Source organism: Chrysochloris asiatica, unplaced genomic scaffold (assembly GCF_000296735.1).
Source record: "Chrysochloris asiatica unplaced genomic scaffold, ChrAsi1.0 scaffold00009, whole genome shotgun sequence".
Classification (NCBI taxonomy): domain Eukaryota; kingdom Metazoa; phylum Chordata; class Mammalia; order Afrosoricida; family Chrysochloridae; genus Chrysochloris; species Chrysochloris asiatica.
The window spans coordinates 5,316,878-5,341,474 of NW_006408527.1; the positions used below are offsets into that span (position 1 = coordinate 5,316,878).

At 38.7% G+C, this 24,597-nt stretch overlaps 1 protein-coding gene across 3 annotated transcripts in view; it reads right to left on the reverse strand.

The window, feature by feature from the left end:
* Positions 1–24,597, reverse strand: part of RPS6KC1 (ribosomal protein S6 kinase, 52kDa, polypeptide 1) — a 299,319-nt gene that overhangs the window by 19,138 nt on the left and 255,584 nt on the right. For all 3 annotated transcript variants that reach the window (XM_006834011.1, XM_006834010.1, XM_006834012.1), the window contains 2 exons: positions 10,022–11,611; positions 9,661–9,750 (listed from right to left, as the gene is read on the reverse strand). In XM_006834011.1, coding sequence (XP_006834074.1) covers positions 9,661–9,750; positions 10,022–11,611 — 1,680 coding nt within the window. The remainder of the gene's footprint in view (positions 1–9,660; positions 9,751–10,021; positions 11,612–24,597) is intronic.

The following is a 24,597-nucleotide window of genomic DNA, read 5'->3' on the forward strand; positions in this document are numbered from 1 at the left end:
ATAGGGTTTCCAATGAGCAGCTGGTGAGCTTGAACCGCAGACCTTGCAGTTTAAATGGCTTTGCAGTCTGATGCACTAACCCACAGCGCCACACCAGGATTCCTATTTCAGAAATTAGTGCTGTTCAATGATCCACTCTGAGTTCTATAAAGTCGGAACCGACTCCACGGCACATAACAACAACAACATACTCAAGGAGCTCTGGTAGTGCAGTGGTTACAAGTGGGGCTGCTAACCCCAAGGTCAGCAGCTGTTCCACTGGAGAAAGCCCCAGAACAGGGTCGCTATGAGTCAGAACCAACTCCACAGTGCACTGTCAGACTATATACTCAGCTAGCTCAGGCTAGAGTTGAACACATACTTAATTCTGCTTTTCTCGCACTACCCAGCTCTTAATTTCCTGTTGTCATGGTGACCTGGCAACCACATTCTGAGCTTTCCTCCAATTCTCTGCACAACTTAGGCCCAAACTCCTTGATTTAACTTGGTATAACATTCCTCAGCCTAATAAATAACTTGTTCGAGGGAGGTGATAGGTATCATTACTACACGGTTTCCTTGTAAGATAATATAAGAAACAGGCTAACGACCATATGACTTATAGTTGACTGATAACAATTCTGAGCTCTCGACAGCTTGCTTACTCCGCACCCTATGTCTCTACTAGGAAAGAACCAACAGCAAGCTCCATTTTCCATTGATCATATCACAACAACTCCATTCTGAATAGCCATCGGGTGTCACAGTGTTACCCAACCAAAGCAATTAAAGTTGATTGATGAGAAAAATGCTAACCGAAAATTGTGAAAATGACAGGCATGGCTCTGGCGCTCGACTGCTCTGCTGTTCTGTTAGGCAGGCTGAGCTTCGTGCACCGATGCTAAAGGAGCTCCAGGAATCCTATTCGCCTTATCATCATTCGTTTTTTAAAACCTAGCATTTAAAAACATGTATCTGAAGGTTGTCTTTGTGAATAACTGCTGAGAAGGAGTAAGCCCTAGCTACTGGATGATGATTCAAATTGACAAGATTTTACAGGGTATAAAACTGATGGTTTGGTCAGAGGAGAAATAAGCTAGTTCTCTGGTAGACAAAGCTTAAGATTCGGCATTACACCTTCTTTATTAAATATCTGAGGCAAAAGGTAGTTTACTTTTTCTTTTGTGATAATGTAGTGATAAAGCTAACTAACAGCACTGATGCCAAAAATCAATTTGTTGTTGTTGTTAAGTGCCGTCTTTTGATTATGAGTTGATTCCAACCCATAGCAAAGGGTTTCCAAGGAGCAGCTGGTGATCTTGAACCACCGACCTTGCAGTTCAACTAATTTTGTAGTCTGATACATTAGCCCAGACATGAAAAATACGAAGCATTACATTGAAGTGTGACTTAAAATTCCAACTATCTATTCTTACAGTTCACTCCTGAAAAAAGACATGTACCCTAGATCTTAAAAAAGTTTGGCATGAATAAGAGGTTCAAAAAACTTCTCTTTAATAAGCTGAGTTTATTAACAGTGGTTAAGTGATCAGGGGCCAACCGAAAAGTTGGAGGTTCGAACCCACCATTCACCTCACAGGAGAAAGCTGTAGCAGCAGTCTGCTTCTGTAAAGATTACAGCCTTGGAAACCCAACCCTCGGTGGGCAGCTCTACTCTGCTGTACACTGTTAATAGGAGGCAAAACGGACTCAATGGCAACAGAACAGTTTGTGGTCAACCATCCCCCTCCCAAATATCAGGTAGTATTCTGAAAGGTACAGAGATACAGTACATCAATTCACTCTTATAAATTCTCTTAAGACATGCCATTGTGTCATTCACTAAGGACCAAAATACCAGGAACTGCACTGTTCTAGTATTACCCTGACTAGAGACAAATTATGCCTGGCCTGATATGAGACCTGTGACTTACGAATGGGTCTCTTCAGTAAGGAGTGGCCTTGACCTAGGGATAAATGTGGCTGGTCTTCCTGAAGGGGACATGTTTAGATTCTAGGATACACCCTACCTAGGGACAGAGCCTAAGGTTCTAGGTTCTAGACTTTCAAACTCTCCTGAAGAGGCCCTATAATCTTTCCATCAGAAGATGGAAACCTTTCTTGGACAAGGTTTAGCCTGAGTCAAACTAAGGCCCTTTTTGCTTATCCTGGTGTGGTGCTGTAGGATAAACACTGGACTGTTAGGTCAGCAGTTCAAACCCACAAGCTGCTCCTCAGAAACCCTACACAGGGTTGCTATGAGTCAGCAACAATATGAATCTAAGGAGTCTCTGTTTAGTGCAAATGGTTAAGCACTGGACTACTAACCAAAAGGTTAACAGTTCAAATCCACCGAGAGGTACCTCAGAAGGCCTGACAATTGGCTTCCGAAAGGTCACAGCCTTAAAAACCAAGTGGAGCAGCTCAACTCTGCACACATGGTACGTCAGAACTGCCTTGGCAGCCACTAACAACTTTACGACTGGACCATCCTGGTATAAGTGCCACAGGTACAGAGAGATGAAGTGTATCAAGGAATTTTCCTCAGGGGCACACTGTCACCATTCTACCGCAAACTTGAAAATGTACCAGTTCTCCTCAAGGCAAACTAGATTCTGCTTTTATGACGCTAAGAACTAAAGGCAAGGATTAGAAGTACCGCTAATCATTCTAGGAAAACGTTAAAACATCTACTATGTACACATGAGTTACAGCTGAAGTTGTGCTTAGGGCTAAATCAAACAAAAGAGCAATTGTTTAAAGCAATATTTACATATTAATCACAAATATTTTCACTCTTTTAAATTATTTCTATCCCCTGCCTCCTTTTTCTTCTTCCTGTTTTATTTAAAAAAAAACAATAAAAAAACAAGAAACCACCAACAACAAAACGACATCAGGATTTTAGCCATATTTCCTGTTTATACCATTATTCTTTTGCTTTGTCTATCAAGTTCACATTCTTAAAATTAGATTTCTCACACCTGGTGATATTATCTAGGGTCCATAAATTTTCAGACCCAAACACTTCTATTAAGAATTTTGTTTACTGATAATTTTCACATTTCATTTTCACTCTGCTCGAAACTTGACTTCTTTCCCTTAAATAAAATACTTTCCATAAATTTCTCATATATACAACCTCTATAAATGATTAAAAATATATACTTAGAAAAGCCTCAGTATGAAATAATTCTTCTAACCTACAAATGCTAGGTGCGAAGTCAGTATTTACAGTTAGCCTAAAAGGGTCTTCTTGCCTTAAGATAAATGAATTTTGATGCAATTTTGTGTAAGAAGGGTATTATGTAATTTGATATCTGTAACACTGTACAGGGTCACTATGAGTCGGAACCGACTCCACGGCACATAACAACAACAAATCTTATTTACACACAGAGCGCCACACAATAACAACAACTAGTAAATTAAAGCCTTACAAGTCTTAAATAATCTGCCCAAAGTTATACAATGAGTCAATGACTGGTCCAGGTTTGATAATTCTCAATTCCATCTAAATATTCTGTATCTTAAATTTGTGATGGCCTCATGATAGTTTCAACCATCCACGGTCTGACTCCTAGCTTTAATTACCAAATACATGCCTTTCACACAATACGCAAGCTTAAAAAAGAGACAAATCAAGTATAAAACATGTTTATGGAGAAGGTAAGGGAAACAACCCCCCCCTCCAAAAAAAATATATATTCATGGGTTATTTGGTAAAGTCGGGCTAGCAGAGTGAGGGTGATAGTAAATAAGTGTCATGCTCCAAAACTGAATTTTGCAGACAGTTTTCAGCATGTTTTTTCTATGTTTCACTTTTTACCGTCAGCTGTGAGCTGTTTCCAAGTGTGAAATCGCCTAAGAGAGGAAGCAAAGCTGTCGTTTGACATCTGGGAGCGTGGAGATTGGGTTGCAGTGAAAAGCATTTTATATTTCTTCAATTTACACACACATTCACCTATAAATTGTCAAGTCTGAAAAGTATTCAATGAGAACTATCAATGTAAATTTCAAGCATTTACAAAGACTCATAATGGGGTGGGAAACAGAGGTGAAGGACAAGCTGACAGGGTATCATATCAACTTGCTGACAAGGAGAAAGGAAGTGATATTCGCATCATAATAACACATAAACAATTTCACTCATGCGTATTAGATTGCATATTTACTCTTTAATACAGTCTTTTGTATTTTATATGCTTAATATCACAGACTCTACTTTCTACTTGCTTTATTAAGATATGAGTTATGATTGCTAAGATACAAAATACTTTCTTGGCATTTTGTTTTTCTTTTGGAAAAAAATATTTAAAATGCTGTAATTAAAACATATTCCATATTATAACTTAATAATTGCAATGATAAAACACATAAAATCTTTTGGATAAAGACTTCATACACACATGCACACAAAAACGCACACAAAGAAATAAAATCAGAGTGACAACAAGGAAGTCCTTTGGAGAGAAACAGCCAGTTACCTCAGTTTTTTTCCTGTACTCTCCCGCAACGAAAAGTTAAGAGGATGGATCTAAAAGTCTCTTAACAAAGTGTCTAAAAACTGCCTCATATGGAAAGTAGAAGGTGTTCTATTTCTATTGTTGTGCTATACAAGCTATTCCTATTTGGGGGACTATTTCTTTTGCTTTTTATCTTTCCTCCCTCTGCTCTGTGTTTCTCTGGCATGAAAGGAACCCATTTACCATGAATGATGTTTATTTAAAATAAAACCTTTCTGCAGAATCATACTAGCTAATCTAAGAATACAACGTGAACCTAAATGGGATGGTTTCTACTTTGCAAACAGGGCTGGGTTTGATCAGCAACTTCATATTCTCAAGACCCTCTTGATGGGCCTGCAGCTGCAGCCATTTATGGGCTGCCTTCTTCACAGATAGAGGCAGAGAACGCGCCATGCTTTTTGTCTTTTTCTTGTTGGACTTGTTCTCTTTAATGTAAAAAGGTGGCAACTTTAAAAAAAAAAAAAAGTTCTCAGTTTTGTGGTAGAAACTTGTGGATATTTAGCCATCCTTGGTAGTCTCCATTGCTGAAAGGACTATCACTTTTAAAAACAGAAGATCACAAAGTTGGCACAAACGAGATATAAGTAACAGAAGGTGATCATTTGCATTTCAAAATTTATCTATCTTGCTTTTCCCCTCAATTAGACCAAAACATGTTGATTCACAGGTTTCCGTGTGTGTGTGTGTGTGTGTGTGTGTTTCTTTTTTTTTTCCTCTCTCTTTTTTCTTTTTTAAACTTATTTATAGAGCAGAATAATGGCCCCCCTGCTAGTTTGGCATTTGCTCAAGTTTCTGTCCATGTAAATGGAAGCTGTTACTGGAAACTTTTCTCAAAATATAAAGGCACATCAACCACAAGATAAAAAGATACACTGCTGCTACTATAAAGTACAGGGCAGGTGGATCATGTTTTTAGGACAAACATGTGTGTGATAAGGATTCCCAGGAGGGAGAGGTGGGAGAGGTAGAAGTTGCATGCTGTTTAAACAGAAGAGAACGGTTCTCATCATAATCTTGTGACAACTTTACTTTCTAACCAAACATCAGCTGCTTAGCATACTTTAAAGTTACTTGGACAATAATATTAAGGTTTGAATTGGGAAGTGGGCAGGAAGGGGGAAGTATGGGGGAAGGATCATTATTTCAGTCCCTTAGGAGATTACAAGATAGTTAGGTACGCCATGTTCCCATGTATTCATTTGTGATTTCTGAAGCACTGAAATATTAGTACGTAGCTCATCCTCCTGGAAAAGAGGAGAAAAGACTACCAGTAGTATTCATCAATAGTACTGTCATTCAGTTTTGAGATCAATAGTAATTTATACTGCTTTGTTCTAAACCCTTGCACTAAAAGCAGGATGCGGGTGGGAGGTACACTTAACTGACACCGTTAACACTCTAGGTTTTGAGATTATCTAAACTAGAACATTAACATAAAACTTTACTGGTTTTGTTTTACCTTGTTAATAACACAAATTCATATGGAGGGGCTTTCCACATTTTTCAATCAATACCAGAACACTTTTGCAACTCAAAAAGTTCGACAGTATAATTATTTTGTGCAAACAATTACAACAAAGCCCTTCTTCAACTACAGCTTTTACCAAATGTGAGTGAAGGACAACCTAGAAAATGACAGCAAAAATCCATTAATGGTAGACTGCCACCTGCTGGTAAACTATGAAATTTATGATTTCAAGGAAAAAAATGCTTAAAAATTGGAATTCAGAAATCGACCTTAGATTCATTATTCACGTACACAAAACTGGAACTATGTATCTGTTGGTGACTGTAGTGTGGCTTTGTTCCTAATCTATGAAAGTCACATGCTATAAATGCTAAAGGCAACATGACAGTGCTTTACAGTGAAAAGAAAATAAAATGCTGAAGTTTAGCAACAATAAAAGTAGGATGAGGCTTTGAGACATCTGTGGAAAAAGATGAAAAGATCATGGAATTTTCCCACAAAAGTTTTGAAGACCCCTTATAGAAAATAGTCATTTAAAAAAACTAAGCATTTATTTTGCTGTGTGGTTTATACTTGATATTTAACAGATTTTTTTTTACTCAAAAGAATCCCCAAATTTAATTTTGATCCTAAAACCTCCCAATTCATTATATTAACATATGCATTTATGTACACTGGTAGCCAAAATGTACTTTTTAAAATAAAATTATTCCAGTGGGGGAAGCAGATAACTATTTTAAAGTTATTCCACTATGAAATAGTTGTTGTTGTTAATTGCTGTTGAGTTGGGTCTGACTCCTAGTGACCCTGCACAGGGTTTCCAAGGAGCAGCTGATGGGTTTGAATCACCAATCTTGTGGTTCACAGTCCAGGGCTTATCCTATAGGGCTATACCAGGAGTCCACTATTAAACTGTTAAGTACCGTCGAGTTGGTTCCAACTCGTAGCAACCCTGTGTAGGGTTTCCAACTAATAAGGTTTCAAGAAACAGCATATTATCTATTTAAAAGAAATAAAGAATGTAGGCATGCTCCATTGCACTTGAGAATAAATAAAATCAAGTGATCCTAATTTGGGGTAAAGAGAGGAGAGAAAGAATACATCAGAAAAGCAAAAATGCAAATAGCTGTTTTCAGGTTGAAAAACTGCTGTTTTCCAAAACAGAAATCATTCATAAAATTTAAAGTTGTAGGTAAAAACAATACAGCTCTTCGGATCATAATTACAGTTATTCCCCACTATGGAGTGACACAATGTTAGTATCAGTAACATACTGGTTAGATGTTGTTGTTAGGTGCCATCCACTCAGTTCCAACTCACAGTAATACAACAGAATCATCCTCACGATCTCTTCTAGTATGTTTGAGTCCATTGTTGGAGCCACTGTATGGATTCTTCTCACCAAGGGTCTTCCTCTTTTTCAGTAACCCTCTCTATGATGTGTGATGGAGCATGTTGTCCTTCTCCAGGGATTGGTCCCTCCTGATAACATGTCCAAAGTACATGAGACCAAGTATTGCCATCCTTGCTTACTATGCTGGTTAGATGGTGATGGTGGTTGTGAGCCGTGCAGTCGATCCAGACCCTTAGGGACCCTGGATAGGGTTTCCGAGGCTGTAAATCTTTAAGGGAGAAGAAAGCCTCAACTTTCTCCCGTGGGACAGCTAGTAGTTTTGAACTGCTGACCTTGAGGCTAGTAGCCAGATTAATAATCACTATGCTACCAGATCAACTGTCAACACTTGTGGAAGCAGCAGTCAAGAGATCAGACGACGTATTGCATTGGGCAAATCTGCTGCACAGGAACTTTTAAAGTGTTGAAGAGCAGAGATGTCAGCTTGAGGACTAAGGTGCGCCTGACCCAAGCCATGGTATTTACAATAGCCTCATATGGATGCGAAACCTGGACAGTGAATAAGGAAGATTGTAGACGAATTGATGCCTTTGAGTTGTGGTGTTGGAGGAGAATACTGTAAGTGCCATGGACTGCCAAAAGAACCAATAGATCTGTTTTGGATGAAGGGCAGTCAGAGTGTTCTTTGGAGGCCAAGATGGCTAAGCTTCGTCTCTTATACTTTGGACATATTGTCAGGAGGGAACAGTCGCTGAAGAAGGATGTCATGCTGGGTAAGGTGGAGGGTCAGAGAAAAAGAGGAAGACCACCAATGAGATGGATCAGCCAGGTGGCATCATTGATGGCATCAAGTGTAGCAGCGGTAGTGAGGTTGGCCCAGGATCGGACATTGTTTCGTTCTGCTGTGCATGAGGTCGCTATGCGACGGTTCCAACTCGATGGCACCTGACAACAACAACAATGCTACCAGAGCTCCCTGCTCATTAAATAGTAAGCATTAAAAACTATATCGATCAATAACTAAGCCTATCACATCAACATAATCAGCTCTTTTGAAAGTCAGTGGGGTGACGTAACTTTAGCCACACAAAGAGGCTGCATGCTAGATAAAAGATGAAGGAACTTTTGGTTTAAATATGGTCCAATCTGCACCAGTAACAGAAAAGAAACTAACTCAGATCCAAAGTATATGCTTAAGCTACCTTTGTTGTTAAGTGCTCTGACTCATAGCGACCTTGGTTTCTGAGGAACAGCTGGTGGGTTGCAGTTCAAACTGATGCTGCGGTCCAGTGCTTACCCTCCAGAGTCATACCAGGACTCCAAGCTACCATTGCTGTTGTTGTTATTAAATGCTGTTGAGTTGGTTCCGAATCAGAGCAACCTGTGTAAGGTTTCCAAGGAGGAGCTAGTGGGTTTGAACTGCTGACTTTGGGGTTTGCAGTCTTGTGCTGATTCTACAGTGCCACACCAGGAGTCCAAAGCTCCCTATAATCATTAGCAAAGATGCTAACACAACCAGAAATGAATCTCTAGTTAAAAATAAAGACAACACAGTAAGTGTACACGAAACCTGCTGTGTCAAATAGTTGGCTTGAAAGGATATCTTAAGAGCACGCTTTCTCAATTTTCTCAAACCCAGAACATAGCTCCTCACTTTAATTACAAACATGGTTATTGTTGTGTGGCATTGAGTCAGTTCTGTTTGATAGCAAAACTGTTTAGGATTTCCAATACTGTGAATCTTTGCATGAGCAGAAAGCCTCATCTTTCTCCCGGAGTCACAGACATTGCATTTTGTTTTTTGTTTTTTTAAAGCATTTCATGTATTTTTAACCTTAGCGATTTTTTCCTTTTAGTCAGCTACCTGTAACATCTCAATAAAATTAATCATTTAAAGTGGTTTAAGGTATCTAAAGATTTAAAGGTCTTTCTAAACACAAAAAAATATTTCTAAAGGAATTCATTGTCAGTTTTATGTGAAATATAAACCCACTTAATGGCAACAACAGCAATGCATGTAAGTGTCTGTGTGTGTGCACATACAAAGAGACTTAAAAAAGTTCATGGAAAAATGCAATTAAAAGATCATGGAATTCTTCCAAGAACTTTTTAAAGCCCCCGTGTATACCCATGCAAACACACACACATATATGAATATATGTTTGTGGATTAAATGATGGTTTCTTCCATCAAATTTTTTTTTGAAGGGTTAAAGAGATAACTCAAACCAACCCATATGTGAACTGCTGGTGAAAAACACAACTTCTACAGAGACACAAGAGCTGCCATGCTACTTTTCCAAGTGAAACATCGCAGGAGATTGCTCTAACCTGGGGCACAGTACATCCTCTCTACGGCATCGCTGTCACAGGAATCTTCAACCTCACTCCACCTGCTAAAATACGTTAGCTGAATGTGTCCTAAAAACAAAACGACAGGAGAAATCAAAACATTTTTCTCTTCCATTTTCTGCAGAAGTGAACTGTAATTACTCCTTTTGTAGCTAAAAACAGTATCATTAAGAATAATGGCATCATTAAGTACTAGAAGCTATTACTGGGGGTGAATTTGCTGCACTGATAATGAAGCTCTAGACAGGAAATGAAGATACTAATTACAAGATAAAACGCCTACTCAGTTAATTGGAAGCAACAGCGAATAAAAAGAAATGCATTTGCGAAAGTTCCTGACCTCTATCATTCAATAAGATGTTGTTTGGGTTCAAATCGCGGCACACAATCCCCTCTCTATGTAAAGCGTCAAGGGCTACCACCATTTCAGCTGCCCATCTTTGAATGCAGTCCTCTGGGATGTAAAATCTGGAGCTTAGTGCTAATTTTTTATCGAGGTCCTCAAAAATCTGGTGTATTTCCTTGTCACCTTCTAGTGCCAACCCACTCTCTCTCGTGGTCTGGGAGTCTCTCTGGTATAAAGAGGTTGGCTCCTCTTTGGTCAAATCATCAGTATGATCTGTAAACAGCAATACTTCTTCTGTTTTTAAAGTGTCTGCATTTGTTTCATTTTTATTGGCACCTGAGAGTGGGTTAGAAATGGGGGAAAAGGTTTCTTCTGCGTTGTTTACAGTTAGTGCTGACCCAATCACTCCAAGTCCTTGAAACTTTGGATCTGAGCTTTGTAACAGAGTTATGTCTCCTGAGCAGCTACTATCAACAGTTGCTACAAACAACGTCCTAAGATCCTCCTGTGTATAGTGTTTCTCCGTTGTACTGTGGGATTTGGGCCTATGAGGACCACCACTCAACTCCTCAGTTCCTTTTTCTTCCAGTGCTTGGCATTGTTCAGTACTAAGCCTGAGGCATAAAACATCGGGGGCTTCCAATAGTTTACTTTCTAAAACGCTGATGTTAGCTTGTGTAAACTTAGTAGGTCCCATTGCTGCAGTTTCTTTTGTTGGCTCCAATTCGCCAGGAAGATTTACAAGAAGATCAGGCCTTCCTTCATCAGTACCACTGACATCATCAAAAGCAGCATCTTTGAAAGAAATAACTGGGACTGAGTCATTTGAGCTTCGGCTGATGGTGTCCTGAGCTTTAAATTCCGCCTTGTTCTCACCCGTCTTGAAACTCCTAGAAGTGCTGTCCCCATCTGGAACAGGGAAGAATGGTTTCAAGGGTTCTGATTTTAGGCAGTACAATTTTTCTCCAAAGTCAAGTCCCTGGAGTTCACTAGTGCTATCCTTACTGTCTATCCTGAAGAATTCCATAGGGCTAGTTTTATATCTACTGAGGGAATCAGATGTTCTTGGAGAACGAACTGCTTCTGGGTGGTCCTCTTCAGGGAAGAGCTTCAGCTCGTGAGATACAAGCTGTGGGCTGGGGCTGTCAGAGTTGGCAGCAAGAGGTGCTGCGAAGCGGTCAACAGCCTTGGCATCTTGAGTCTTCATAAAGGGCTCCTCATTTAAAGTCCCTGGTTCAATCTTTTCTTGCCCGTATTCATTGCATAATGTTAGATAACTCGTAGTGCATTCTTCTTCTGAACTTGAACCAGAGTCTGGCCATTTTGGAGAGCTATCTTGGCCGTCATCTTCCTGGATGCTATCATCTTGAGAGCTTGGAGTAAGACTAGCCTTCAAAGGCAGAGCTTTAAGTATGCTTCCACCATCACTTCCTCTAGATTCGAAACTGCTGCTGTCCTGAGGACTAGGAGTTGGTTTTTGCAAGTGAACTTTAGTAAGTGTAGATTTTTTCACTTCTTGGATATCAAAGCTTTCTTCAGGACTCCGGTTCAGAAACTTACTGATATATGACCAGAGTTTGCCACCTGTGAACAAGTACAAAAAAAAAAAGAAAAACACTTTAAATCCCTAAAATATTTACTTATTTAAACCATTACAAAAAGCAAGAGGTATTCTAATAACCAATCAAAAACAGGACAATAATACCATTAATATCAAGAGTGCTATTTTAAAAAAGCATACAAGGGGCTTCAAAAAGGAATGAAAAATAATGGAATTTTTTTAGGAACATTTTGAAGCAGTATTGAACTGCGAACCACAAGGTCAGCAGTTCAAACCCACCAGCTGCTCCTTGGAAAACCTACAGAGGGTCACTATGTGTTGAGACAGACTCAAAGGCACACGACAAAAACAACAACAATAGTATTTAATAAGATGCCATTGTTGTCATTGCTAACTGCTAGTATGGGGTTCAATCATATCTCCTGAAATTAATTATTGTTTAAATGGCAACCTATTTCTTCATTTTAAGGGAAATTAGTTATAACAAATGCTAACATGAAATGAGTTGGAACTGACTCGATGGCACTTAACAATAACAACAACAACAGAAAACATGAAATGAAATCTGGCAGCTCTGATTCTGCATTAAACTTAAATATAATCTAGTCATAGAAACATCTGATTGTGTTCTGATCTGTTTACATAATTTTTTTCAAGTATGGTCCCAGTCAAGTGGAAACACATAAATAAGTGCTGTTTAAAATTATAGTGGGGAAAAATCAGCAATATTATTCAATTTTGAAAATGTCCAGTTGAGGACTGGAGTAGAGGTATGGCATCTGCTATGTAATTTTATGTCTTTATAAATGACATTAATAATATTTCCCCATTTTCTTTCCCTCTTCACACACATCATCCGTTGTATAAAACCAAGTAAAGTCCATTAATGAGACAGACTACTGCAATATATATCAGAAATCTGCAGACTAAAATATACAAATTAATCCATATAATATTCCAGTTTTTCACCAGCAATAACTGTTACATAGTTATTTTGCCATATATTTTTGTTGTTGTTTAAAATCTTAACCCCTTCCAGCCATTAAGATCTTTAATTAAATAAACATAATACATATCCAAAACCTACCACACTTCCAATGACCAGAAACAATATTACAAAAAGAAAGAATATGATCCATAAATCTTTAAAACAACAACTGAGGAAATATACTTTGTGAAGATATAATTATAGCTTCCAAAAATGATAAACTATGAATAATGGGTTAAAAATAAATTTCTCTACTGATATGGAAAAGAGAAAATTTTCAGTGTATTTTAAAATTTCATTATTAACCTTCAAAAACAAAGGATAGTGAAATCTTAAGAGACGAATGCTTGACAATCAATTAAATGTGTAAAAAGTACATGGAAGCATCCAAAATATCTTTGTCAAATTCCATTTAATCTCAGAGGAAAAATTCGAAGACATTCAATGATAACATAAAGTGCCTGGTACTTCTCTAGAATACAGTAAATGCTAAATAAAGGGCAATTTTCATAATATTCATCCAAGGATTCTCCTACATCTCTTTCTCAATGACCTGGGAAGCAGTGCCACAATTCTGATACTAGTCAGTAGTATAGGGCATTATAAATTTTAACTTTCTAATTTTTTCTTCCATTACTTGTCTGGTCAGTTTGTCGTACTGTGGTGGCTTATGTGTTGCTGTGATTCTGGAAGGTATGCCATGGATATTTTAAATACCAGCAGGGTCACTCATGGTGGACAGGTTTCAGATGAGCTTCCCAACGAAGACAGACTAGGAAGAAAGAGAAATGGTTTACTTCTGAATATTTAGTCACTGAAACCTTATGAACAGCAGAGGAACACTGTCAGCACCAGAATATGCAATATTGAAAAACGATGAAGAGCACCAGAATATTATCAGATATAGTGCCAGAAGATGAGCCCCTCAGGTTGGAAGGCACTCAAAATACGACTGGGAAAGAGCTACCTCCTCAAAGTAGAGTTGACTGTGATGACACGAATGGAGTAAAGCTGATGGGGCACAACTCAAAATGAAGAGGAACAGCTGTAAACATCCATTAATAATTAGAATATGGAATGTAAAAAGAATAAATATAGGAAAATAGGAAATTGTAAAAAATGAAATGGAACATACAAACATTAATATCCCAGGCAATAGTGAGCTAAAATGGACTGGTATTGGTCATTTTGAATTTAACAATCACATGGTTTACTATGTCAGGAATGAGAAACTGAAGAGGAATGGCATCACAATCATCACCAAAAAGAGCAAGCATATCAACATCAGTCATGAGGTACAACACTGTGATAGGATAATATTCATATGCCTACAAGGAAGATCAGTTAATAACACTATTATTCAAATTTATGTACCAACCACTAAAGCCAGTGATGATGAAACTGAAGAATTCTACGAACTTCTTGAGTTTGAAATTGGTCAAACATGCAGTCAAGATGTATTGATAATTACTGGCAATTGGAATACAAAGGTTGGAAGCAAAGAGGAAAGGATCAGTGGTTAGAAAATATGACCTTGGAGACAGAAATTATGCTGGAGATCACAAGATAGATTTTTGCAAGACCAATGACTTCTTCATTGCAAAGACCTTTTGTAAACAAAATAAAAGACAACTATACACATGGACCTCACCAGATGGAATATACAGAAATCAAACTGCTACATCTGTGAAAATAAATGATGGAAAAGCTCCGTATCATCAGCCAAAACAAGACCGGGGCAGACTGTGGAACAGACCATTAATTCCTCATCTGAAAATTCAGTCTGAAGCTGAATAAAATTAAAATGAATCCACGAAAGCCAAAATATGACCTTGAATATATCCCACATGAATTTAGAGATTATCTGAAGAACAGATTTGGTGCATTAGACATTAAAGAAAAAAGAACACAAGAGTTGTGGGATAACATTAAGAACATCATACAGGAAGAAAGCAAAAGGTCATTAAGAAGACAAGAAAGAAAAGACCAGAATGGATGTCAGAAGAGACTCTGAAACTTGCTCTCCAGCACAGAGACACTAAAGCAAATGGAAGAAGTCAGGAGATACAACAGCTGAACAGAAAATTTAAAAGGTCAGCTCAAGAAGACAAAGTCAAATATTATAGTGAAATGTGCAAACACCTTCCTGGAGTTGAAAACCAAAAGGGAAGAACATACTCAGCATTTCTCAAGCTGAAGGAACTGAACAAAAAATACAAACCTCAACTTGCGGTATTGGAGGATTCTACAGGAAAATTATTGAATGATGCAGAAAGCATCAAAAGAAGATAGAAGGAATACACAGAGTCACTGTACCAAAAACAAATGGTCGATGTTCAACCATTTCAAGAGGTAGTATATGATCAAGAGCCAATGATCCTGAAGGAGGCAGTCCAAGGAGCACTGAAGGAAGTGGCAAAGAACAAGCCACTAGGAATTGATGGAATACAAATTGAAATCTTTCAACAAACTGATGCAGCACTGGAGGCACTCATTCATCTATGCCAAGAAATTTGGAAGACAGCTACCTGGTCAACTGACTGGAAAAGATCCATATTTGTGCCCATTCCAAACAGAGTGACCCAATGGACTGTGGAAATCATCAACCAGTATCATTGACACCCCATGAGAGTAAAGTTTTGCTAAAGGTAATTCAAAAACAGCTGCAACCATACATTGACAGAGAACTTCCAGAGGTTCAAGCCAGATTCAGAAGAGGATATGGAAAAGGGTATATCACTGCTGACATCAGATAGATCTTGGCTGAAAACAGAGATCGTTTACCTGTGCTTTATTGACTATGCAAAGGCTTTCAACTGAGTGGATCATAAACTATGGACAACATTTTGGAGAATAAGTATTCTGGAACACTTAATTGTGCTCATGAGGAACCTGTACATAGACAAAGAGGCAGTTGTTCAAACAGAACAAGGGAACATCTTAGGAAAGGTATGTGCCAGGGTTACGGTCTTTCATCATACTTATTCAAACTGTATGCTAAGCACATAATCTGAGAAACTGGATTATGTGAAGAAAAACACGGCATCAGGATAGGAGGAAGACTCATTAATAACCTCTGATACGCAGATAATACAACTCTGCTTGCTGAAAATGAAGACTTAAAATACTTACTGATGAAGATCAAAGATCATAGCCTTTGGTATGGGTAGCATCTCAATGTAAAGAATACAAAAATCCTCACCAATGGACCATTAAAAACATTCATATCAACTGAGAAAAGACTGAAATTGTCAAAGATTTCATTTTGCTCAGATCAACCATGGAAGCAGCAGTAAAGTAATCAAATGACACATTGCATTAAGGAAATCTGCTGCACATGACCTCTTTAAAGTGCCGAAAAGCAAAAATGTCAGCTTGAGGACTAAGGTGCACCTGACCCAAGCCATGGTATTTTCAGTAATCTCAGATGCATACATAAATTGGGACAGTGAATAAGGAAGACTACAGAACTGATACATTTGAGTTATGGTGTTGGAGGAGAATACTGAAAGCGCCATGGGCTGCCAAAAGAACCAACAGATCTGTGCTGGAAGAAGTGCAACCAGAGTGCCCCTTGGAGGCCAGGATGGCCAGAATTCATCTCTGATACTTTAGACATATTATCAGGAAGGTCCAGTCACTGGAGAAGGATTATCATGTTTGGTAAAGTGGAGGGTCAGAGAAAGAGAAGAAGACCCCCAATGAGATGAATTGGCACAAGGGTAGCAGAAATGGGCTCAGACGTAGTACTGATTGTGAGGTTGACCCAGGACTGGGCAGTGTTTTTTTCTGTTGTGCAGAGTCGGTACCAACTTGATGGTACCTAACAACAACAATTTTTTTCTTGGCTAATATTTTCTTTCCTCTTTGGGTTGTTTGCCCATATTCAAAGTAAAGTTTAAGAGTTAATATATGCCTTTGAAATTCACTTACTCCCATGAGGACTTAAATATCAGTTCTATCTTTTTTTCATCTTTTGACAACAGTAACTGAAGTCCTCTCTAAATAATCTCATCCCAAATAGTCAAACAATGATGCTTTAACAGGAATCTTGATGGCAAACCAAATAGAAATGGCATGGTGTCATTTTCAATTTCTCCTACATTGTGACTATTCTAAGAACAGGACCATGTCTTTTTCATCTTTGTATATCCACCACTTATACGGGGTTCATAGGAGCCCTGTTAGTGCAGTGGCTAAGCACTTGACTACTAACCAAGAGATCAGCAGTTTGAACCCACCAGGTACTCTATGGGAGAAAGATGTGGCAGTCTGCTTCGGTAAAGATGACAGTCTTAGAACTCATACGGGGTAGTTTTACTCTGCCTGATGTGGATACTATTAGTTGGAATCAATTTAATGACAATGGTTTCATTTTACACAGGGTCCAGACACTGGACTACTATCTAAACAGTCAGAAGTTTGAACCCATTCAGTGCTTCCTCAGGAGAAAGACTTGGCAGTCTACTCCTATAAAGATTACAGCCTAGAAAACACTTATGAGGCAGTTCTACTGTTTCACAAGGGATCACTATGAGTTGAAAATGGACTCAACAGCAGTTAATAACAACATGCAATGTCTAGGACATGATAGGCATTCAATCACTGCTTGTTAAATCAAATGATGACCATCGAAATGAGATGTGTCATTCACTGCATAGTACAGACTACCCATGGCTAAAAAGTTACAAAGATCAGCGAGAAACTGGACCTAATACAGTTGTAAGAAAAGCTTCACTAATTCTTAGGCCAATTTCACATGGAGGAAAGGCTGAAATATAAAAATCAGTGTGCTTAAATTCTTCATTTCTGTCCTCAAAATTACTTCTTCTTTCTCATTTCCATGTCAGTCTGGCACGAACTTTGGCTTTCGACAAAACTTGGATTATTTTTTCTCCCTGTTCTTAAATCTGACAAGCTTCCAAGTCCTAAAGGAACTACCCATATGCTACTCCCAGACATCCTCTTCTTTTCTTTGACTGCCTTGTGTTTCTTAGGATCATGCTAGAGCTTCAACTAGAACTCTACTTGAAGTTCTTCCTACATTACATCATACTAATTACTGTCCAATTACTCTTCCTTCTTACATTAGCTCTTATCATTTCCTTTCTCCATTCAAAAACCTACAATAAATTTCCTCTACTGAATTGGCATTCTGGTGTGGCACTCACTGTAGGATAAGCATTGGACTAGTAACCAAAAGGTTGGCGGTAAATCACCAGCTGCTCCTTGGAAACCCTATACAAGGCCACTATGAGTTAGAACCAACTCTACAGCACTGCAACAAAAACAACCTCCTGAATGAAGTACCAAAGCCACATAGGCATTTGAATCCCTTAGTAATAAAGTAATAGCCAATGACTTAGTTGACTTGGTCATCTCCCCCTACACACTACATAATTCATCTGAATGGATTTCCTCACATTGTTGTTGTTGTTGTTGTTAGGTGCTATCGAGTTGACGCTGACTCATAGTGACCCTATGCACAACAGAATGAAACACTGCCTGGTCCTGGGCCAACCTCACAATTATTGCCATGCTTGACTCCATTGATGCTGCCACTTTGGCAACCCATCTCGCTGGGGGTCTTCCTCTATTTCTTTGACCCTCCACCTTACCAAACATGATATCCTTCTCCAGCGACTAGTCCCTCCTGACAATACATCCGAAGTATGAGAGATGATGTTGGGCCATCCTGGCCTCCAAGGAGCACTCTGGCTGTACTTCTTCCAACACAGATCTGTTGGTTCTTTTGGCAGCCCGTGGCACTTTCAATATTCTCCTCCAACACCAAAACTCAAAAGCATCCATTCTTCTACGGTCTTCCTTATTCACTGTCCAGCTTTTGCATGCATATGAGGTTATTGAAAATACCATAGCTTGGGTCAGACACACCTTAGTCCTCAAACTGACATCTTTGCTCTTCATCACTTTAAAAAGGTCTTGTGCAGTAGATTTGCCTAATGTAATACATCATTTGATTTCTTGACTGCTGCTTCCATGAGTGTTAATAGTTGATCCAAGAAGAATGAAGTCCTTGACAACTTCAATCTTTTCTCCGTTGGTAAGAATGTTGTTTATTGGTCCAGTGTCGCTGTAAAATAAGAACTGGACCATAAGGTAGGTTTGAAACTGAAGGTCAGCAATTCAAACTCACCCGTCACTCCTTGGAGACCCTGTATAGAATCTCTATGAATCACAGCTGACTCGACAGCACTAACAACAACAACCCACAGTAGCCTTCCCTTATACTGCAGCCTCCACTTAAGAATTTTGTTTTCTACTAGTTTCCTCAGTATCTCCTTGTCAAAATGAAACCCATCCTTTACGGTCTTTCAGAATTTGTTACCCTTTACCAAAATATTTCTATCACTCACTGGATACAATCCCTGTTTTCCCTGAACCCTCTATTCATTACTTTATCCCTCTTATGACATTCACAACAATCTATTGCATATTCATATTACTTTTATGCTTTTATTATCTCTTTTACCAGGCTATGGGGTAAAACCGTTTATCATATAATATAAAGGTATTAAAGAAATATTTATTAAATTGAGCTATAAAATGATGATACCTTTATAAAAATTTTGCAAACCTTTCAAGAGAAGATACTATTAATTATTATTATCATGTTTTGGGGTCATATTTCTATTTTAAAACATGGGTTTACAGTTTAAAAAACTAGAAAATACAGGGAAAACAAAACAAGGCAAAGAATGTAGACTATATCTATGATGCCATAAGCTAATGATAAACTCTTTTAGGCTTCTGATTTACAATTAACATCATGGCATGAACATTTTCAACTTGAGTGACTCTATGGCATATCCTGTGATAGGTATTCTGATGCATTCAAATTTACCTTTGTTGTTTGAATTTCAGTTGTGCCTGGTCCAGCTGCTCCTTGGAAACCCTATATAGGGTCACTATACGCTGGAACCAATTCAAAGGCACTTAAGAACACCAACAATGTCTTATTATTAGAGGCAAAATTATAAATACTTTTGTAGGTATATATGTGTTATTCCTGATGATGTCATGAGTACAGAATTCCAGAAAGTATTGAACAGGCACAGATCACTTTCATACTTCTGAACCACGCTACTAAAGCACTTTACCAGAATGCAATGATGTAAGCAATGTGTAACAGTGCCACTATCACAGCACCTTGCCTAGACCGATATTATCACGTTTGCCAATTCTATCAGTCAAAAATGACACCTACACTTAATTTCCACTTTTTGTTTTCATTATTAGAAAAAAATTAAATGAGATTCTTGGCACTTTCTTTAAGGAGTTTGTTCCTAGCTTAAATACCCTACCATGATGCAAAAGCTGGACAGTGAATAAGGAAGATCATAGAAGAACTGATGCATTTACATTATGGTGATAGAGGAGAATAATGAAAGTACCATGGGCTGCCAAGAGAACAAACAGATCTGTGTTGGAAGAAGTACAGCCAAAGTGCTCCTTGGAGGCCAGGATGGCCAAACTTCATTTCTCATACTTCAGACATATTATCAAGAGGGACCAGTCACTGGAGAAGGATATCATGTTTGGTAAGGTGGAGGGTCAGAGAAAGAGGAAGACCTCAGCGAGATGGACTGGCAAAGTGGCAGCATCAATGGGCTCAAGCGAGGCAGCGATTGTGAAGTTCACCCATGACCAAAAAAAAAAAAAGTGTTTCATTCTGTTGTGCAGAGAGTTGCTATGAGTCGGTACCGACTCTATGGCACCTAACAACAACAACAAAATTAATTATAAGAACTCTGTATTTTCAAAGAGGGAAAAACAACAACAAACTTTTAGTTCTTCTCCAATCTTTATTGGGTACCCATTAAATGTGATGCTCAATATGCAGCTATGGAGTCCTGCGGTGGCACTGTAGGATCAGCACTGAACTGTGAAGGTCAGTGGCTCAAACCCACCAGCTGGTCCTCGGAAATCCTATATAAGGTCGCACTGAGTTGGAATCAAATCGACGGCATTTAACAGTAACAACATGCAGCTTTAGAAACAAAATTTTGGTCTTATCAAATATCTTCAAGTGAAAAATCATACTACCTACAAAATACATTGTTTTATTCCCACTGCCATTTCTCATCCACTGCTTCTAGATGAGCATCCATTCCCAGCAGGGCAGGTCCTAAAAGACAAACCTACACAAACGCCAACACCATTACTGTGATCTTTAACTGTAAGATTTACTTCAAAAACAAACATAAAAACTATTACTACTAAATCTCAAGGCATCAATAGAAAATACTTCAAATGTTTATAAATCTTAAACTTTAAGGATAAATACGACACTTTCCAAGCTACGTTGAATAATATAAATTACTAATATTAGACTATTTTAAGTTACAGAAATATCAATTCATAAAGATTAATTTAAAAAAAACTCTTTTTTTGGTCTCTCATCTATTAGATTTTACTCTACTAATAGTGTTCTAAAAGATTACACAGTCAATTTGTAAATTTGCTTGGTCAGGACTTATATTGTTGTTGTTAATGGCTGTGGAGTTAGCCTCTACCTCTTGGTGATCCCATGCATAGTCCGTGCCATCCTGCTGTGACCTCCTGTGATGGGGTTTTTTCACTGGCTGATTTTTGGAAGCATATTGCCAGGTCTTTCTTCCTAGTGTGTCTGAGTCATCACAGAAACAAACAGACCTTACCGAAAGAGAAGTAATGGCTGCACATAATGTACACTGGTCGAGAATCAAACCTAGGTCTCTGGTATGGGAGGTAAGAATTCTACCACTGCCCTCATGAGTCAGAATGAGGACTTAAATTTAATATATAATATTGCTGGGAGCAACCAGACAAGGATGTCCTTTTCCACCACTCCTATTCAATATTGTGCTCGAAGTTTTAGCCAGAGCTATATGGCATGATAGAGAAATTAAAGGCATCCAAATTGGCAAAGAGAAAGTAAAACTCTCCTTTATTTGTAGATTATATGATCCTATACATAGAAAACCCCAAAGACTCAGTTAAAAAAAAAAAACTACCAGACCTCATTGAAACATTCAGCAAAGTGGCAGGGTGTAAGATCAACATACAAAAATTAGTTGGACTTCTCTATAGCAACAACGATAGCGATGAAAAGGACATTAGGAGAGCAATACCATTGACAACAGCCACACAAAGGATGAAATATCTAGGAATAAACGTAACCAGAGAAACAAAGGACTTATACAAAGAAAATTACAAAACTCTATTACAAGTAACCAAAAGAGACCTACAGAAGTGGAAGAACATACCATGTTTCTGGATAGGAAGATTCAACATCGTGAAAATGTCAGTACTGCCCAAAGCAATTTACACATATAATGCAATCCCAATCCAGATTCCAAAGACATTCTTCAAAGAGATGGAAAAGATAATTACTAACTTTATATGGAAAGGAAAGAGACCCAGGATAAGCAAAGCACTGCTTAAAAAGAAAAACAAAGTTGGAGGTCTCTCACTTCCCGACTTCAAACTTTACTACATGGCTACAGTGGTCAAAACAGCCTGGTACTGGTACATTGAAAGATAGATTGATCAATGGAACAGAATCAAGAATCCAGAAATTAGCCCAACCACATACAGCCAAATGATTTTCGACAAAGTGCCTAGGCATATAGCATAGGGAGGAGACATTCTCTTTAACAAATGGTGCTGGCAGAACTGGAAAGCGATATGTAAAAGACTGAAACAAGACCTTTGCCTCATGCCCTATACAAAAATAAACTCAGCATGGATTAAAAATCTATATGTGAATCCCAAAATTATGAAGGTCATCCATGAAAAAATAGGGACAAATGTGAGGGCGCTAATTCAGGGCATATATAGACTACCACACATTTTGAAAAGTACACAAACAAAAACAGACGAGTGGACATACAAAAAATTAAAAACTTATGTGCATCAAGACTTCACCAAAAGAGTAAAAAGGGAATCCACAGAATAGGAAAAAATCTTTTGCAACAACACATCAGATAAGGTACTCATTTCTAAAATATATAGGAAACTACAACATCTCTACAAGAAAAAGACAAATAACCCAATTAAAAAATGGGCACAGGACATGAACAGACACTTCACCAAAGAGGAGATCCAGGCAGCCAACAAACATATGAAGAAATGTTCACGATCACTAGCCATCAGAGAGATGCAAATCAAAATAACAATGAGATATCATCTCACACCAACAATAACAGCAAAGATCAAAAAAGCAGAGGACAACAAATGCTGGTGAGGATGCGGAAAGACTGGGACCCTCCTACATTGTTGGTGTGAAAGCAAAATGGTCCAACCGCTCCGGAAATCAATATGGCATTTCCTCGGAAGGTTGGAAATAGAAATACCTTATGATCCAGCAATTCCTCTACTTGGTATTTACCCACAAGAAATATGAGTAGATATATGCACACCAATGTTTATAGCAGCACTATTTACAATAGCAAAAAAATGTAGACAACTAAAATGCCCATCAATTAAAGAATGGATAAACAAACTGTGGTACATACACATAATGGAATACTACGCTACTTTGAAGAACAACAAGGAAGCTGCAAGCCATCGCATAACATGGATGAACCTTGACGACATTATGCTGAGTGAAATTAGTCAGTCACAAAAGGAAAAATACTGCATAAGACCATTATTATAAAAGACTAAGACAAAGAACCCACCCAAAGGGGAGGGGAGAAAAAAAAATCTAAAAATATAAATGCTGATCACCGGTATGTATGGGATGAGAGGTGGGGAGGGAGGGGAAGAAAGAGTACAGGGTAGGGAATAGACATAGGAGAGCCTGGGAGTGGGGGTGGGGGTGGGGGGCAGGCTGGCAATACACAAGAAAGGGAGAAGAAAAAGAAGAACAAGGCAGACAGGAGAACGGTTGGGCCGGTTCGCATGGGCTAGGTGAGAGAGAGCTAAAGGACGAGGTATGCACAACCCTGGAATAACAAGACTTTCAGGATACAGGGATTGAGGCATGGCTTGAAAGGGGGGAAAGAGGGGAGTAATATAATGCTTGGCTTTTGAATCTGGGTCTCACTTGCCTACCACTGTGAAATACACACTTGGGGGCAGGGGGGTGGGGAGAACAACCAGAAGCATCACAACAGAAAACATGTGGGCCCAGATCCAGCCCACAACTAACTGGAATACCTTGGGGGGTGCAGGACACTGCTCAGACCCAAAATGGTGGGGGGATTATGATGGCATGGACAGATGGACTGGCTGGGGACACGGGACTCATGGAGAGAGAGGAGCTGTTTGCTGACAGCTAGGGTGGGGCAGGCCTGTGGGTGTATTTTTTTGGTTATTTGATGATGCACAGAGGGGATTTTAATCACTGCAATGAAATGAAATACGATAGGATGAATGTGAAACTGAAGTGGGACAGAGGCAAATAATGATGTATGCAAAACCTTGGAACAACAGGGCTCTGGGATACAGAGATTGAGACATGGTTTAAATGGGGGAAAGGGGGGAAATAATGTTAACGTGTTTGGCTGTCTGTTGAATATTGGTTCTTCCTGGCATACTGCTATAAAATAGACACGAGTGGGAGAGAAAGGAATAGCCAGAAATACCACCATAGAAAGTTTGTAAGTCCGTCTTCTGCCTATAACTGATTGGAATACCTAAAAGGGAGATACAACGTGCCCAGTGAAGGAGGTTTCCTGTGGAGCCGATGTATTACAAAAGACCACAGATGGAATCCTGAATCTTCTGAAGGAAAAGGTCCACTTGAAAGGACAAGCAGACCAGCCTGGAGTGGCCAAAAGAACAGAAGTTATGTCCTGAAAGAAAGACTGATAAGATAAATACAAAAGAATATAGGCAGGCCGACTGATTACTAGAAGATCAAACAAGTGGCTCGCCCAGGAGACATCAAGGCAAGTGGTCGGGTCTCCCTCAAGGCAAAACCCCTTCTAAGATTAAGGCTAAATGGGAATGCATGCTCTGATTTGTGACCACATTTGTCATGGATAAGGGGAAATTAGGAAAAAACAGCAA